General features: G+C 43.9%; 1 protein-coding gene across 1 annotated transcript in view; it reads left to right on the forward strand.

Moving 5' to 3' along the window:
- The first annotated feature begins 762 nt into the window (after positions 1-762).
- The window catches only part of Sec16b (SEC16 homolog B (S. cerevisiae)), a 34,467-nt gene continuing 21,966 nt past the window's right edge, over positions 763-13,263 (forward strand). The window contains exons 1-9 of the mRNA XM_013015521.1: positions 763-988; positions 1,669-1,789; positions 2,561-2,639; positions 4,465-4,603; positions 5,819-5,970; positions 6,334-6,395; positions 7,587-7,722; positions 8,371-8,601; positions 12,966-13,063. Of these exons, the coding sequence (XP_012870975.1) occupies positions 763-988; positions 1,669-1,789; positions 2,561-2,639; positions 4,465-4,603; positions 5,819-5,970; positions 6,334-6,395; positions 7,587-7,722; positions 8,371-8,601; positions 12,966-13,063 (1,244 nt within the window). The remainder of the gene's footprint in view (positions 989-1,668; positions 1,790-2,560; positions 2,640-4,464; positions 4,604-5,818; positions 5,971-6,333; positions 6,396-7,586; positions 7,723-8,370; positions 8,602-12,965; positions 13,064-13,263) is intronic.

The raw sequence follows: 13,263 nt of genomic DNA on the forward strand, positions 1-13,263 counted from the left end.
GCCCTCAGTATAGCCCAAATCTGTGTTCAACACATCACAACTCTAATAGGCAAAGATGGACTAACAGGCTTCACATTCAGAACAATAAGAGACCACAGCAAGATGGTTCTAGGTTGGAGAATCTGGAATTCTTGCCATCCTGGCAGCAAGTAATGGATGGCATCAATTAAATCCTTCATCGGGTATGCTTTCGTGCCCCACTTTCAGGATGATATATATCTGCCTATAGATTTGGGTTGAAATTATGACAATCACTATAAAGAATTTTGCCTCTATGAAATATCCAAGTATTATTAATTGGTTAAAAATGCTAATAGCATATTTCTTCCCCAGTCTCTGGATAGTTGAATTCTCAAAAAAGGGCATATTAAGGACAGAGGTAATAAAACTAATCAGACTTAAGACAGTCTGATGACTTTTTCATTACATTTCTATCTAGAGTATGTATGGAAATCACAATGATATATTAGGTTTTGCACAATCTCCTCAGGAAGGGTGTTCTCAGAGCATATTTAGCATATATATATATATATATGTATACATTTGAGGAGTAAGAGTCTTCCTATAAAAACAAAAAGGAGTTGTGAATAAATAACTTCAGAAAACAGTTTTATCAGGTAAAAAAATAATTTTAAATAAGAGAAGAGAGTTTTACTACTAAAAATCCAGGCCTTGTTATGTGATAAGGGCATCTCTTGCTCAGATTCTGGATTTTCTGTTTATGTGATCTAGAATGAACTGTGGGTTTCTGGCTAGTTCTAGATGCTGTGGCTGTTCTGGATTCTGAAGTTGTTTAGCGTGCCCACTTTCTCCCTTGGTATCTGTCATGTAACTTGGTTTCTGTCTCATAACTGGCCTTCCGTGTGCTACCTTAGGCCAGGCTATGAGGATGTCTATCAAAGATACCACTCGCCAACACTGCGGGAAGAGTATGCTTATGGAAGCTATTACTACCCAGGACACCTGCAGCGGCTGCAGGAGGAGAGAGGTATGGAGTGATCCCCAGGAAGCCCTCGGGGAATGGGGATGTACGTGGGACTGACCGGCAGGCCATAGGACACTGGGGCCACAGAGCCTCTGTTTGGGCAGATAAGACTTCAGCAGTGTTTGCTTCTGTGTATTGAGAGGAGGGAGCATCCCTGGCTTGTGATGACGATGATACTACTGGTACTGGTTGCTGGTACTGTGGGGAGTTTGCACATCATTCTACTCCTCTTTGTAGTCAGGCTACTGTGACTGGTCGGGTAGCAGTGAAGTCAGATCTGTGGGCCTCTGGTGTGCTGGGCCATGATATGAGTCAGTCATGACTTTACCCTGACGGTGGCAGATACACGCCAATAGGAGTTATACCCCATGCGCATAGGGATAGGCATGTGCTAAGGACAGCCTCTGATCAACTAGCAAAGAGGAGTATGTACCATTGCTGCCGGCCCCCACCTGGCCATGCAGCTACGTGAAGCCGTGCTAATTAATTGTTTCATACAGGCATCTTGGGAACCTTCATTGCTAGATCTCACTCCTCCTCGATTGAACTTGATTGGGCAAAATAGGCTTTTAAACCTGCAGCGTTCTAGTACCTCAGCGTTACCACTCGCTAGAGTCTCTTCTGGAAGAATTTTCAGAAACAGCAAGTGACCTGTCTTTATTTTGTTTTCTCTGAGGGTGCAGTGCCAAGGCCAGGGAGTCCTTATACCTGGCGTGAAGATTATGGAAACCAAAAGCACCTCAGTGAGCATCATGGTGAAAACCCGCAGAGTCCATTTGGAGCAAATAATGAGACTCAGTTCCAGTAAGTGTGCAAGGAGAGGCCACTTGAGCAGAATTCCGTCACACTATGTTAGGCCATTGGTAGGGCATCTGGTGGTGATGACTCCCTTCCAATATCTGCAGCTTTCGCTCCTTGGCTAGAGCTCTACAGCCTGAGCCACGGCCCCTACCCCTTCCAGTAGCTTTTGTTCCAGACACAGGAACATGGGAGAAGCTGGGGATGGCCAAGGCCAACGGCTACCATTACCCTGGGAGGAGAGATTTCTTGTCACTTGAAAAGTTGCTCCCTGACCTCAACAGTCTGTGGCCACTGAGATCACTTGGGGTCCATTCCCGAGGAGGGCTATGTTGGCTTCTGAAACAAAGTTCAGAAGTTCTTACAGTTCAGTGCTGGAGTGCTTTTGCCCTGCTCACTCCTGGGCCCTGAGAATGGGCTGTTCCCCAGTCATAAGGCAGCACAAAGAACAAGACTTTGCCTAAGCCTCTGTCCTTCCTGAGGCCAATTGCCTTGGACCCACTAGCCCAGGTCCAGGATGGCAGGCTGCAGAGAGCAGCCCCACTCTGCAGGGCCTGATACCACTTCCAGTAACGGTGCTTGAAACCCCAGGGATCCTGTTTTTCTGGGATGAATACACTGAGATGGGGAATGGAGGAGAATGCTTTTCCCCTGTGGTACCTGAGCTGACCTAGCAGCCAGCCTATACTTAGAGTCAGGACAGCCTCTAGCAGGGAGCACTTCTGCCTGGCTGGTTTGCTTAGGACCTGTCTCACTGCTGCTGTCATTTTGCTGCAGGTCTCTCAGCCGGAACCCTTATAAAGACAGCCCCACTTCCAGCTCTGGACAGGAGCAGCCTGGGGACCTGAGGAATAAGGTAACCTAAAGTGACATGGGGATGGAGGCCTGTGGCCAGGCATCAAGCCTACCTTGTCGTCAGTGCAGAACTAGGGGAGAGGGAGTCTCCAAGCAGGGTCCTAGTCCTCTCCGCTCTCTGAGCAGAGGGTCCATTGGGGCCTCCTTTTCGGCCTTCATGCTTCAGTCTTCTAGGACTGAGGCTCTGATTTGATCCATTTCTGTAAAACTGGCAGGATCCCAGTCACTCCCTGAAAAGAGTCTGCCACTGAGTATTAGGGGTTGGGGACCCCAAGGCACTAGTAATTTGGTTTACCTAGGAAATGGGAAGCTGCTAGAATATTTTATTGTGGCTTTGAAAAGCAGGACTTGACAGCTTTCCTGACTCTAACCACCTCTTTAACATCTTAGTGTGTGTTCCACCTGGGCCACAGAGCAAAGCTCTTTTTTTTTAAATCTTAAGTTTTGGAACAAGTTAAACAATTTCATGGGAAAGTTGCAAAAGTATTATTAGAGATGAGCTTCTCATTTTTTGGCAAGCTTGGATTAATTTTCTCTCCCTGATTAGCTTGGTATGACTTTTGTGGACTGTTTCTCTGTATACTTAAGAGCTTAACCGGTGGGACACATATTATTATGCTTAATTTAATAATCCCCCAAAAGGCAACCACCCTCAGGTATACAGCACTTTATGATATACAAAGTAAAAAGATTAAAAAAATTAACTCCATTTTTATTAAGAGGGGTTTCAATTCTAGATGCCAGATTATGAGTGCAATACATCTTGATCAGTGTCTCCCTTTCCTTGTTTGCCTCTATCTATCACCATCCCATCCCTATGCAAAAAGAACTTTTGAATCCAGTATTTTACTCATATCCCCACAGAATGTAAGTTCCATGAATGCCTTGTATACCTGGCTTCCCCGGGAAGGTACAACATCTGGAGTAGTTTGTTGGTTTGTTTTTTGTTGGTCATGGGGCCTGGGTGCTGTCCCTCAGCTCTTCAGCTCTAGGCTAGCGCTCTACCACTTAAGTCACAGTGCCATTTCCAGCTTTTTCTGCTTATGTGTTGCTGAGGAATCAAACCTAGGACCTCGTGCATGCAAGGCAAGCACTCTATCATTGAGCCATCTTCCCAGCTCACATTTGGAATAGTTAAGGTAGTTATTAAATACTATTAAAGTAAGCAAGTCAGATATGCTTACCCATATTACCCAGGAGAGCACTGAGCCTGGACAGCTCAAGTCATTTGTTGAGGGTCACAGGGTATAAGAACTCAAAACTGAGGTTTAAATTCAAGGTCTCTTACATTTAGGGCCTGCTTTCTTTGCACTGGGCTGCACTGGGCTGTAATGCACTCTTTAACAAACACCTGCTCACTGAATGCTTTGGTCTCTTTTCAGTTCATCAGCATTGCACACATAAATGAAACTGACATGCTGAACTGAGACTTCTTTGTACAACTACTTAAAGATAATTAAGAAAAATAGCTGAGCATTGGTGGCTCATGCCTATGATCCTAGCTACTCAGGAGGCTGAGATCTGAGGATCGCGGTTCAAAGCCAGCCCAGGCAGGACACTCACCTCCAATTAACCACAAAAAGCCAGAAGTGGAGCTGTGGCTCAAGTGGTAGAGCGTGAGCCTGAGCAAAAAAAAGCTCAGGGACAGTGCCCAGGCCCAGAGTTCAAGCCCCAGGATTGGGAGAAAAAAATAATTAAGAAATCATCTATGCCTTCATTCACTGTATTGATCGGAAAGTTTGAACTTCGTTTCTTTGAAGGACTCCTTGTGAAGACTGGTTCCCAGAAGCACTTCCCCATGTCTTTTCACGGCTTTTAACTTTCAGCCATCTGAAGAGTCCAACCTCCTCCAGCAGCACGAGGCTGGACTCAGCTCCAGCAGCTATGAGCTCAGTCAGTACATGGCAGATGTTCCTGAGCACAGCGATCCCATGGCTTCATCAGTTTGGCGTCCAATCCAGGAGGGTGGGTATTAAAGTGACCATGGGAGTCGGATGAGTCTGATGAGGAAAGGTGGTGAGAAGTCTCTTGGCAAGTCACCTTTCCCTTGCAGTTCCAAGAACGGGTCATTGTTGGCCCATTGGCTTATGTCGGTCTCTTAGGTGGAGAAGCCAACCTTGGCTCCATTTCTTTTTCTTTCTTTCTTTCTTTCTTTCTTTCTTTCTTTCTTTCTTTCTTTCTTTCTTTCTTTCTTTCTTTCTTTCTTTCTTTCTTTCTTTCTTTCTCTCTTTCTCTCTTTCTTTCTTTCTTTTTCTCTCTCTTTCTCTTTCCTTCCTTCCTTGCTTTCTCTTTCTCTCTCTTTCTTTTCTTTCTCTTTTTTCTTGCAAAGGCTATTACATAATAACTGCTCTTTCAATGGAATATTACTAGCTATCCTCAAGCTGGGCAAGGAAGCCCTCAGGGGTGCTGTTAAGTAACAGGTGAAGAAAGCAGAGATCAGAGAGAATTGCATAAAGCAGAAGCTGGACACAGTGCATCATTCCACTGGCAGTAAGAAACTTGCCCTGGATACACAAGCTCTGTGAGCCAGACTCTTCTGTCCTATTATTACTGAGCATCTGGGCCCAGTGCTTTGTCACTTGCATGAAATGATCAAATCCTTGCCTTGCCATAGTTTCAGACGCTTAAATCAGACTGCAGCATGAAGCATGGAGCATGGCTTCTTCTAGTTATGCAGACCACTTTGAATCTTATTTTGGTTCCAGGTGGGATTTGGATAGAAACATGTCTGTGGCTTTTTTTTTTTTTTGGTGGGGATGGGGTGTGGGGAGGCAGCAAGTACTGGGTTTTGAACTCAGGGCCTTAACACTTGCTAGGCAGAAGCTCTCTAATACCAAGCTATGTCATGCCATGCCTCCAGTATATTTCTAAACTAAAGAAAAGGAGTGAAGCGGGGCACTTGTGGCTCATGCCTATCATCCTAGCTACCCAGGAGGCTAAGATCTGAGGATAGCAGTTCAAAGCCAGCCTGGACAGAAAAGTCCCAGTGAGACTTTTATTTTCAATTAACCACTCAAAAACCAGAAGTGGAGCTGTGGCTCAAAGTGGTAGAGTGCTAGCTTTGAGCAAAAGAGCTCAGGGACAGTGCCCACGCCCTGAGTGAGTTCAAGCCCTGCAACTGACCAAAAAGAAAAAGAGTGAAAGCAGCGCTAACGATGTCGATCTGTATTTGTTGGTTAGGGGACATCTCAGCAGCCAAGCCCAAGGCACCCTTGAAGTTCTACGTCCCTCATGTGTCTGTGAGTTTTGGGCCAGGAGGCCAGCTGGTATGTGTGTGTCCCAACTCTCCCCTGGACGGGCAAACGGCCATCGTTGAACTGCATAGCATGGAGGTAATCAAGATTCTGTGCCCCTGGGATGCTGCACACTGCTTGCTCAATTGCACAGGCTTTGTCTGCTTCATTTGGTTTGAACTTGGGCATCTCCAAGAGAGGTCACTTTGGTGGGGAGATGGCCATATACCCTCTCAGGATGTGGTGTAGGAATGGGTTTTGTCTCTTGAAAGCAATGTTTCTAGACATTTCCCTGGAATGCTAGTAGTTCATCTTCAACATGCTAACTTACATCCATACTCTTGTTTTTGCTACAAGGCATGATGCCAGGCCCTAAGATCACAGCCTTGCGATTGAACACTGGATCTGATGGACAAAGTGGGTAAAGGAGTTTTGAAGATCGAATTTGATTTTCTCTTCCAGGTTATTCTTAATGATTCTGAGGACCAGGAGGAGATGAGAAGTTTCTCAGGACCCCTGATCAGGTAGAGTACTGTAAGGGCTGTGAGTAAAGACTTACGGAATCTAGGAAATCCTCTCATCCAGCTGTGGGTTTCCTTGGAAAAAAATATGTATCCTAGGTGGAATATCAATTCTCTGTGCCACTAAGAAGGAACAGATGTGGCCTGAGCCATTTTGATCAGTCATCTGATAGGAGAAGAAAGGTTGGCTTAACCATTTGGAAATCTAAAAATCAACTGCATTTTGGAGATATTAATGTTTTAGTGTTCCATGTACTTGGCAAATAATAGTAGAAATTTGGAGCATGCCCTTGGAAATCATCAAAAATAGATAATAATGGGAAATGTTCTTTCAAGGAGCTTTTTTTTAAAAATGAGAACTTCAGTTGTTTTCTGGACCATGTGCAAGTCTGCCCTCTGCAGGAATTAACTGGAACTGCTTTCACATTTTCAGTCGTTTCTGATGACTACTTAGGGCACAATTTTGGTTTTAGAGAATCCTGACTGTGTCAGAGGACCTGTGTTGTAGGCCTAGGCATTTACAAACTAGTAGTACCACTAGTTAGTCCTCTATGAGTCTGTCTTAGTTTTCTACCTTAACGCCCTCTCTGCCTACTGCAGGTGGTGACTATAAAACTCAAGTGAGATTATGCATGTGAAAACTCATTACAATATAAACGCACCCTCCAAGAAAATGCACAGAGTGTATTTGACAGCTTCTTCAAGTTTATATGAAGGTGAACTCTATGTCTTAAGTACAAGTATGCACGAGAACAGTATTTTGCCCTAACTTGGCTTTGATTTTGAAGAGTCTTGGTCAAATAATAATGCCCAATGTATGCCATAAAACTTGCTTTTTTTTTTTTTTAAATAAGAAGGTAGTTTCTTTTACCATCTATCTTTGGAAAGCGGAATAAAGCTGAGACTCAGGGGAGAGAAGAAATGCCTAAAGTGAGAAATGACAGACCAGGTTTATCTGATCATTCTTACCTTCCATTCTGTGCCTTCACTTCAGGTTTCTGGGCCTCAGCTTCTCACCTGTGATATGGAGAATCTGTGTACCCTTTGGCCACAGACTTATCCAGTCCTGAATTATTAGGCTTCCGTCTCACTCCTAGCCTGGCCAGGGTCTGCGGCCTGTCAGGAGAAACCTGGGACCTGGAGAAGGGGAAGTGTCTGTCTGCTCATCCTATGCTTCCTGAAATCTCTCCCTAGGGAAGATGTACACAAGGTGGACATCATGACCTTTTGCCAGCACAAAGCAGCTCAGAGCCACAAATCCGAGACACCACAGAGCCGAGACTCCGCTCTACTGTGGCAACTGCTGGTTCTCCTTTGTCGCCAGAATGGGGTGAGTTACTGCTTCCATGGGGAGACTGGGGTGAAGTTTAAGTCTTCATGGGCTGGACAAGAATTGGTTTATGACATAATTATGGAAAGAACTACTAAAGATGCACTATTTTGCCCCTAGGAAAAACATTGCTCAAATGTCAATACTGATTTTCTTTTTTATTTTTGGGTCCGGTTATGGAACCTGCACTCTGGGCCTGGGCGCTGTCCCTCAGCTCTTCAGCTCAAGGCTAGCGCCTACCACTTGAGCCACAGTGCCACTTCCAGCTTTTTTCTTTTTGCTTATGTGGTGCTGAGGAATCGAACCCAGGGCCTCAGGCATGCAAGGCAAGCACTCTACCACTGAGCCACCTTCCCAGCCCCTCAATACTGATTTTCTAATGCAAACCTTCCCTCTGATGGTCTTGTCTCTGGGTAGAGATTGTTCAACAGTCTGATTGTTGCACCGTTTGGCCACTATGCCAACCAGACAAGTGATCATGATAGTGAAGGTGTTTGTAATACAGTATCCAGGAAATGGGCGCTTGAGTTTGCAGGCCCAGCTTCCTTATGAAGGAGGGGGGACACCCTGGTGCCTTCCTTTCTGCTTGGGCTGCCAGGGTGGGGACAGCGGGAATTCTCCTGCAGAATGATGCTTGTTGTCTTGCAGTCCATGGTGGGGTCTGACATTGCTGAGCTACTGATGCAAGACTGCAAGAAGCTGGAGAAATACAAGAGGCAGGCCCCAGTGGCCAACCTCATTAACCTGACCGACGAGGACTGGCCCGTGATGAACTCCGGGAACCGCAATCTGCTCACTGGGGAGATCCCCCCCACTGTGGAGACGCCCGCTCAGGTCGTGGAGAAGTTCACTAAACTGCTCTACTATGGAAGGAAGAAGGCAAGTAGCCCTTCTCCCTGGCTTGCTTTCCTCATGTAACCACCAGCCCCCACCAACTCTCCTCCAATCATGTCAATCATACAATTTGAGAACGTGTGAGAAGTTCAGAAAGCTAAAGTGAAGAGAATGAAAATACCACTGTGCTTTAGCCACCAATGACTGCACCTGTTAACATTAGAGGCATTGACTTCTAGCGTCTTCCTATGGGTGTATTAAAAATCAGTTTAGATTACATAATTATGCCGCTAGATGTATTAGCTGGGCATGGTGGCACATGCCTATAATCCTAGCACTTGGGAGTCTGAGCCAGGAGGATCACAAGATCCTGCCTCAAAATGAGCAAATAATCTGTTCCCCAACAAATATAAATCATTTTTTTTCATTTTGTTTCATTTAAGGCTATTTGACGAGATTCTTTTTTTGGGGGGGGAGGGTCCAGTCATGGGGCCTGAACTCTGGGCCTGGGCGCTGTCCCTCAGCTCGTCAGCTCAAGGCTAGTGCTCTACCACTTGAGCCACAGCGCCACTCCCGGCTTTTTTCTTTTTGCTTATGTGGTGCTGAGGAATCGAGCCCAGGGCCTCAGGCATGCAAGGCAAGCGCTCTACCACTGAGCCACCTTCCCAGCCCCTTGATGAGATTCTTAATGGCAAGCTTTGAACCAGGAGCCTAAGGCTCAGCCTCCTGAATAGTTTAGGATTATAAGCATGGCCCAACTTTCAAACATTTTGGTGCCAATCTGAGAAGTGAAAAGGTAGAATTTAACGTCGTTATTTGCCTTTCTGTTATTGTGAATGCAGTTGGATAGTTTTAATCTGTGAACTTTGTTTTGTGGCACTGGGATTTGAACTCAGTTTACGCTTACCAGGCAGGAGCTCTACCACTTGAGGTGTGCCTCCAGACCTTTTTGATTTAATTATTTTTGGGATAGGGTTTTGCTTCCCCCCAGCTTGGCAGTACTGTGATCTTTTGTTTTGCTTCCTAAGAACCTGGAGTGATAGGAATATACCATGACACCAGTATTTTATTGGTTGAGATGGTGTTTCAGGAACTTTTTGCTTATGTTGGCCTCAAACCCAGTGCTTCTCAAGAAGCCACCACATCTGGCTTATTTTTTGTCATGAAATTTCTATCTTTTTTTGTTGATTCTTTTATTCTTGCCTGTTGATGTGGAGTTTTACATATTTTTAAAACTTTTAGTTCAGAAATCACATTTTGGACTCATATGTATGTAGACTTTTACATAAAAATTTTGCTTATTGAAGTAAGTTGTGACTATTCTATATTTAAATATTTAATATCAGGTTTTTGTATAAAGTGTGTGTGTGTGTGTGTGTGTTACTGGGGATTAAATTTGAGGGAATGCACTTGCTTGGCAGGCCCTCTACCACTTGACCCCATGATAGCCCAATCCTATGGTATTATCTTCTTTTTTCTTTCTTGCTTTTCTTGTAGCCTTAGGTTTGAACTTGAGCCATTGCTCTTATTGGACTATCATTTCACCATTTGAATCATACATCTAACCCCTCCTTTGTTTGCTGGTTATTTTTTTTTAAAAGAATGAGAATGTTATTTTTGTCTTACATTTCTAAAAAGTCAAGTAAATAGGTAAAAGAATAGTTTAAACAATTCTTTACCAACAACATACCAGTATATATTAGACAATAATAACATCACAGTTTAAGCTAATCACTTGAGTCTAAGAAGCATTAGCAGTCTACATATGAGACTGGTTATTTTTTAAATTATCTTTAGTTGTACAAAAGAGTTGCCATTCAACTATGTTTTTATGAATACATTGCATCTTGATCAGTGTCATTAACACTTCCAACATTCTCTCCCCTCCCTCCCCTCCCCATCCCTTCCCTCACCCTTTTTAATTTATTAGGGCATACATTGACTTTGACTGCATTTCTCTCTTTTTACCTCTTCGTTCATCTACCCCTTTCCCTTGGCCCCATCCCACCTCTTTTGCTTCTTGGTGTTTATTTCATTGAACTTTAACTACCTATTTAAGAAATTACACTATTTGAGTTCTCCCTCGAATCTACCGTATTTTAGTTAATTTATTTGTATGCACTTGCATACCACCCAATGCATTTACTTATAAGTTTATTAGCTAAATCTAACATCTACATATAAGAGAAAGCATGCATCCATTGTCTGGGGACCTGACTTACTTTACATAAAATTTTCAGATCTTTCCATTTCTTTACAAATGGTACAATATTACTCTTTTAAATGGATGAGTAAAATTCCATGGCATGTACTATCATGTTTTCTTGATCCATTTGCCCATTGAGGGGCATGCTGGCTGGCTATTTTCGAGATTGATTCTTGTGACCTTTTCTGCCTTGGCTGGCCTTAAGCTACAATCCTTCTGCTCTTAGCCTCCTCAGTAGTTAGGATTATAGACAAAAGCCATTGCTCAGCTTCTACTTTGAAGTTCCTGAACCCAGTGGCACATGCAGAGACAAATGAATTACGAACTCTTGTTTTAATGACGATAAATAATGACCACAACAACAATAACAACAAAGGAAGGGAAGGGTTTTCAAAATGGCTACTTCTTCCTTCTAGGCACTTGACATCTTTCATGCATTATCTCATTTATCACCATAGAAACCGTCAGTCAGGTTCTGTTGTTGTTCTGTGTATTTACAGGCTAGGGAAGTTAGCGAGGGATAGAACCAGGGCTTAGGTCTGGGCAACCTGACCCTGATTCTAGGCTTCTAACCTTTTCCTAACACCCTATTTCACAATAAGCCCAAAGGCAGTAAGAGAGGGTTCAGAACGATTAAAGAGAAATGGGATATCACAATATCTTTTAAACTTTTATTCTTACGTGACTGGGTCTTATTTTTTGGCATTATATGATATTGATAATCATGATACACGTTCTTAATTTCTTTATTTATTCTTCAGTTATCTTTTGGAGTAATCTGATGATTCCCAGCTCAGCATTAGTAACTCTTATTACAAAATACTGATTATAAAGATAAGGACTAAAGGCTCAAGTCTATAATCCTAGCTACTCAGAAGGCTGAGATCAGAGAATCATGGTTTGAAGCTAGACCAAGCAGGAAAGTTAATTGAATAACTGCAGTTGAAGAGTAACTTCAATGAACCAGCAAAAAGTTGAACACGGGCCCTAAGCAAAAAATTTAAGAGACAGCGCCCAGGCCTTGAGTTTAATCCCTGGTCACTGTACCAGAATACACACAAAACACTGACTACAAAACAGTTAAAACCTTCAAAAAACAGCAGCCCTAATGACACCTCTTACTTGCCATGTATCAGAGACTGAATTCCCTAACAGAACATTTACATTTATGTGTGAGAGAGTTCATCTGCTCTCTCTCTCTCTCTTTAATAAGAATACATGGTGATATATTGGGATTAATCAAAGATCGTGTTTCTTAGAGGTGAAATTACTTCATTAGAAACTTTCTGTCTCCAAATCACATTTTTGTGCACCCAGGAAATTATTAATATCAGTTCAAAATCTCACATGTCAGTTGAATAAAAAGGTGAGTGTGTGTATAGGTGCTTTAAAGTTTTCAGCTCCGGCTCATCTTACCCAATTAGCGGTGCTATGAATTTGACATACAAGGGCATTTGATAAATTAACAAGCAATTATTTTTAGCATTGGGTGGCAGGTGGGTCCCTACGTAAATTGGCTCAAATGCAATAGCAGTCTATCAGTATTCACATAGGCGTTCATGAATGGCCCTGTTGGGCAACATTTCTCCACATAGACAGAATGGGGGGCTCAACCATCTTCAGCTAAGCTTCCCCAGAGTCCCTTCCTTCCATTCCAGACACCTGCTGGGGGGGGGGTCACCACGTGGAGGTGATTTTATGGGCTACACCTGGAAGTAGCACCTGGCATTTCTGTGGCCAAGACTCAGCCAAACTCAGAGCCAGGGAGGCAACAAACATGGCCCAGTGCTTCACTCAGGAAGGAAAGCAGGGATTTTGGAGAGCAGCCATCAGTTTCTGCCCAGCATTGGAAAAGGCGCTATTCCTTAGTCAGACCTCAGGAATACCCCTGTTCTACTCCTATTTTGGGACTCAGTCCTTGGGGTGAAATGTTTTTCTCGTGCGTGGTACCTAGCTTCTTTACAAGTATTTTGTTAACTTGGGCTGAATCTATGAGCCTGTCTGGGGGGACTACATTTGAAGGGAAGCTACTGAAATGGCTGCAGAAGTAGACACACTGAGAAAAGCACGCTGCGCTGATTCATTCCTGAGACTCCGGGTCTTTCCCCGGAGACCCAGCCCTTGCTGCTCAGCCCAGGTGAGGACTTGTTTTGGTGGAGGGAGGCAGGGAAGGCATTGTTGAACAGGATGTTTTGGTTTTCAGGAGGCCTTGGAGTGGGCTATGAAGAACCACTTGTGGGGTCATGCTTTGTTCCTATCCAGCAAGATGGACCCACGGACCTACAACTGGGTCATGAGTGGGTAAGTCCAGCTTATAAAAGGGACTAAGGAAAAGAGAATTCTCCCCTCCAAAGGTGGTGAGGAGGTAGTGAGGGAAAAGAGAAAAATGCATCCCTCCTTTCCAGACAAGGTCTCGTTATGTAGCTTAGACTGGCCGAGAACTCATTAGCAGATTGTCCTCAAACTTGTGATCTTCTAGCCTCAGCCTCCTGAGTGCTTAG

The sequence above is a fragment of the Dipodomys ordii genome, unplaced genomic scaffold, assembly GCF_000151885.1.
Source record: "Dipodomys ordii isolate 6190 unplaced genomic scaffold, Dord_2.0 Scaffold27, whole genome shotgun sequence".
Taxonomy (NCBI): domain Eukaryota; kingdom Metazoa; phylum Chordata; class Mammalia; order Rodentia; family Heteromyidae; genus Dipodomys; species Dipodomys ordii.